Source organism: Lampetra fluviatilis, unplaced genomic scaffold (genome assembly GCF_964198595.1).
Source record: "Lampetra fluviatilis unplaced genomic scaffold, kcLamFluv1.1 SCAFFOLD_615, whole genome shotgun sequence".
NCBI lineage: Eukaryota > Metazoa > Chordata > Hyperoartia > Petromyzontiformes > Petromyzontidae > Lampetra > Lampetra fluviatilis.
The window spans coordinates 32281-37500 of record NW_027620997.1 but is presented as its reverse complement, the minus strand read 5'-3'; the positions used below and the strand labels follow the sequence as shown (position 1 = coordinate 37500).

Here is a 5220-nt window from a genome sequence, read left to right as displayed (position 1 = left end):
ACTGTGTGTGTGTGTGTACTGTGTGTGTGTGTGTACTGTGTGTGTGTGTGTGTACTGTGTGTGTGAACTGTGTGTGTGTGTGTGTACTGTGTGTGTGTACTGTGTGTGTGTGTACTGTGTGTGTGTGTGTACTGTGTGTGTGTGTACTGTGTGTGTGTGTGTGTACTGTGTGTGTGTACTGTGTGTGTACTGTGTGTGTGTACTGTGTGTGTGTGTACTGTGTGTGTGTACTGTGTGTGTGTGTACTGTGTGTGTGTGTACTGTGTGTGTGTGTACTGTGTGTGTGTGTACTGTGTGTGTGTGTACTGTGTGTGTGTGTACTGTGTGTGTGTACTGTGTGTGTGTGTACTGTGTGTGTGTGTACTGTGTGTGTGTGTACTGTGTGTGTGTGTACTGTGTGTGTGTGTGTGTACTGTGTGTGTGTACTGTGTCTACTGTGTGTGTACTGTGTGTATGTGTACTGTGTGTGTGTGTGTGTACTGTGTGTGTGTGTGTACTGTGTGTGTTGTACTGTGTCTACTGTGTGTGTACTGTGTGTATGTGTACTGTGTGTCGTGTGTGTACTGTGTGTGTGTACTGTGTGTGTGTGTGTACTGTGTGTGTGTGTGTGTACTGTGTCTACTGTGTGTGTGTACTGTGTGTGTGTACTGTGTGTGTACTGTGTGTGTTGTGTGTGTGTACTGTGTGTGTGTGTGTGTACTGTGTGTGTACTGTGTGTGTGTGTGTGTACTGTGTGTGTGTGTGTACTGTGTCTACTGTGTGTGTACTGTGTGTGTGTACTGTGTGTGTACTGTGTGTGTACTGTGTGTGTGTGTACTGTGTGTGTACTGTGTGTGTGTACTGTGTGTGTGTACTGTGTGTGTACTGTGTGTGTGTGTACTGTGTGTGTGTGTACTGTGTTGTGTGTGTACTGTGTGTGTGTGTGTGCTGTGTGTGTGTGTACTGTGTGTGTGTACTGTGTGTGTGTGTGTGCTGTGTGTGTGTACTGTGTGTGTGTACTGTGTGTGTGTACTGTGTGTGTGTACTGTGTGTGTGTGTACTGTGTGTGTACTGTGTGTGTGTGTACTGTGTGTGTGTGTACTGTGTGTGTGTGTACTGTGTGTGTGTGTACTGTGTGTGTGTACTGTGTGTGTGTACTGTGTGTGTACTGTGTGTGTGTGTACTGTGTGTGTGTGTACTGTGTGTGTGTGTGTGCTGTGTGTGTGTGTACTGTGTGTGTGTGTACTGTGTGTGTGTGTGCTGTGTGTGTGTACTGTGTGTGTGTACTGTGTGTGTGTACTGTGTGTGTGTACTGTGTGTGTGTGTACTGTGTGTGTGTACTGTGTGTGTGTACTGTGTGTGTGTACTGTGTGTGTACTGTGTGTGTGTGTACTGTGTGTGTGTGTACTGTGTGTGTGTGTACTGTGTGTGTGTGTGTGCTGTGTGTGTGTGTACTGTGTGTGTGTGTACTGTGTGTGTGTGTGTGCTGTGTGTGTGTACTGTGTGTGTGTACTGTGTGTGTGTACTGTGTGTGTACTGTGTGTGTGTGTACTGTGTGTGTGTACTGTGTGTGTGTGTACTGTGTGTGTACTGTGTGTGTGTACTGTGTGTGTGTACTGTGTGTGTGTACTGTGTGTGTGTGTACTGTGTGTGTACTGTGTGTGTGTGTACTGTGTGTGTGTGTACTGTGTGTGTGTGTACTGTGTGTGTGTGTGCTGTGTGTGTGTGTACTGTGTGTGTGTGTACTGTGTGTGTGTGTGTGCTGTGTGTGTGTACTGTGTGTGTACTGTGTGTGTGTGTACTGTGTGTGTGTGTGTACTGTGTGTGTGTTGTACTGTGTGTGTGTACTGTGTGTGTGTGTGTACTGTGTGTGTGTGTACTGTGTGTGTGTGTGTACTGTGTGTGTGTGTGTGCTGTGTGTGTGTACTGTGTGTGTGTACTGTGTGTGTGTACTGTATGTACTGTATGTGTACTGTATGTGTACTGTACGTACTGTGTGTGTACTTACAGTTGGGGGTCAAGGTTGGAGTCCGAACCCGGGGCTGCAACGGTCTCTCGTACACGCTGGAGTACGCTACGTGTGCTGGTCACCTTGATGAAGAGGTCGCACAGGATGGTGACTCACTCACTCAGTCACTCAGTCATTCAGTCACTCACTCAGTCACTCAGTCACTCACTCAGTCACTCAGTCACTCACTCACTCACTCACGCTGGAGTACGCGACGTGTGCTGGTCACCTTGATGAAGAGGTCACACAGGATGGTGACTCACTCACTCAGTCACTCACTCAGTCACTCACTCACTCAGTCACTCAGTCAGTTAGTTACTCACTCACTCAGTCACTCAGTCACTCACTCAGTCACTCACTCACTCAGTCACTCACTCACTCAGTCACTCACTCAGTCACTCACTCACTCAGTCACTCACTCAGTCACTCACTCACTCAGTCACTCACTCAGTCACCTCAGTCAGTCACTCACTCAGTCACTCACTCAGTCACTCAGTCACTCACTCAGTCACTCACTCAGTCACTCAGTCACTCACTCACTCAGTCACTCACTCAGTCACTCAGTCACTCACTCACTCACTCAGTCACTCAGTCACTCACTCAGTCACTCAGTCAGTCACTCACTCAGTCACTCACTCAGTCACTCACTCAGTCACTCACTCAGTCACTCACTCACACTCACTCAGTCACTCAGTCACTCACTCACTCACTCAGTCACTCAGTCACTCACTCACTCACTCAGTCACTCAGTCAGTTAGTCACTCAGTCAGTCACTCACTCACTCACGCTGGAGTATGCGACGTGTGCTGGTCACCTTGATGAAGAGGTCACACAGGATGGTGACTCACTCACTCAGTCACTCACTCAGTCACTCAGTCAGTCAGTTAGTCACTCACTCACTCAGTCACTCAGTCAGTCACTCACTCAGTCACTCACTCAGTCACTCACTCAGTCACTCACTCACTCAGTCACTCAGTCAGTTAGTCACTCACTCAGTCACTCACTCAGTCACTCAGTCAGTCACTCACTCAGTCACTCACTCAGTCACTCACTCAGTCACTCACTCACTCAGTCACTCAGTCAGTTAGTCACTCACTCAGTCACTCACTCAGTCACTCAGTCAGTCACTCACTCAGTCACTCACTCAGTCACTCACTCACTCAGTCACTCACTCAGTCACTCAGTCATTCAGTCACTCACTCAGTCACTCACTCAGTCACTCACTCAGTCACTCAGTCATTCAGTCACTCACTCAGTCACTCACTCAGTCACTCACTCAGTCACTCACTCAGTCACTCACTCAGTCAGTTAGTCACTCACTCACTCAGTCACTCAGTCAGTCACTCACTCAGTCACTCACTCAGTCATTCACTCAGTCACTCACTCACTCAGTCACTCAGTCAGTTAGTTACTCACTCACTCAGTCACTCAGTCATTCAGTCACTCACTCAGTCACTCACTCACTCAGTCACTCAGTCATTCAGTCACTCACTCAGTCACTCAGTCATTCAGTCACTCACTCAGTCACTCACTCAGTCACTCAGTCACTCACTCACTCAGTCACTCAGTCACTCAGTCATTCAGTCACTCAGTCACTCACTCACTCAGTCACTCAGTCATTCAGTCACTCACTCAGTCACTCAGTCATTCAGTCACTCACTCAGTCACTCACTCAGTCACTCACTCAGTCACTCACTCAGTCAGTTAGTCACTCACTCACTCAGTCACTCAGTCATTCAGTCACTCACTCAGTCACTCACTCAGTCACTCACTCAGTCAGTTAGTCACTCACTCACTCAGTCACTCAGTCATTCAGTCACTCACTCAGTCACTCACTCAGTCACTCACTCAGTCACTCACTCAGTCACTCACTCAGTCAGTTAGTCACTCACTCACTCAGTCACTCAGTCATTCAGTCACTCACTCAGTCACTCACTCAGTCACTCACTCAGTCACTCACTCAGTCACTCACTCAGTCAGTTAGTCACTCACTCAGTCACTCAGTCATTCAGTCACTCACTCAGTCACTCACTCAGTCACTCACTCAGTCACTCACTCAGTCACTCACTCAGTCAGTTAGTCACTCACTCACTCAGTCACTCAGTCATTCAGTCACTCACTCAGTCACTCACTCAGTCACTCACTCAGTCACTCACTCAGTCACTCACTCAGTCAGTTAGTCACTCACTCACTCAGTCACTCAGTCACTCACTCACTCAGTCACTCAGTCATTCAGTCACTCACTCAGTCACTCAGTCAGTCACTCAGTCAGTCACTCAGTCACTCAGTCACTCACTCAGTCACTCACTCAGTCACTCACTCAGTCACTCACTCACTCACTCACCCACTCACTCACCCACTCACCCACTCACCCACCTACCCACTCACCCACTCACTCACCCACTCACCCACCTACCCACTCACTCACCCACTCACCCACCTACCCGCTCACCCACTCACTCACCCACTCACCCACTCACCCACCCACTCACCCACTCACTCACCCACTCACCCACTCACCCACTCACTCACCCACTCACCCACTCACCCACTCACCCACCTACCCACTCACCCACCCACTCACCCACTCACTCACTCCCTTGCGACTGTCGTGTAAAAGTCGCGTGGAGGTCGCGAATGTCGTGCGAAAGTCGCGAACGTCGCATTTCGGTCGCGAACGTCGCATTTCGGTCGCGAACGTCGCATTTCGGTCGCGAACGTCGCATTTTGGTCGCGAACGTCGTGGGAACGTGTCTGTGTCGCAGGTGTGCGCGTGTACGTGGACCAGAAGGCGCAGCTGTCGCTGCTGGGCTCCGAGATGGACTATGCCGAGAGCCGCCTGGGCTCCGAGTTCGTGTTCAACAACCCGAACGTGCGCGGCACGTGCGGATGTGGGGAGAGTTTCAATGTGTGACGATCACATAATCGTACTCCTCCTACTCATCCACAACCACCACAACTACCACAACAACTACCACAACTACCACAACAACTACCACAACAACTACCACAACAACTACCACAACTACCACAACAACTACCACAACAACTACCACAACTACCACCACCACAACTACCACAACTACTGCGGATGTGGGGAGAGTTTCAATGTGTGACGATCACATAATCCTACTCCTCCTACTCATCCACAACCACCACAGCTACCACAACAACTACCACAACTACCACCACCACAACAACTACCACCACCACAACTACCACCACAACAACTA

General features: G+C 49.4%; 1 protein-coding gene across 2 annotated transcripts in view; it reads left to right on the top strand.

The window, feature by feature from the left end:
- The window catches only part of ISCA1 (iron-sulfur cluster assembly 1), a 15243-nt gene extending 10331 nt beyond the window's left edge, over positions 1 to 4912 (top strand). The window contains exons 3-5 of one of the 2 annotated variants that reach the window (XM_078885093.1): positions 1990 to 2082; positions 2229 to 2241; positions 4753 to 4912. In XM_078885093.1, coding sequence (XP_078741219.1) covers positions 1990 to 2082; positions 2229 to 2241; positions 4753 to 4901 — 255 coding nt within the window. In that variant the 3' untranslated portion in view covers positions 4902 to 4912. Of the gene's footprint in view, positions 1 to 1989; positions 2096 to 2228; positions 2242 to 4752 lie in introns of both variants that reach the window. The other variant, XM_078885092.1, reaches the window with a different exon arrangement.
- Positions 4913 to 5220: the final 308 nt, after the last annotated feature.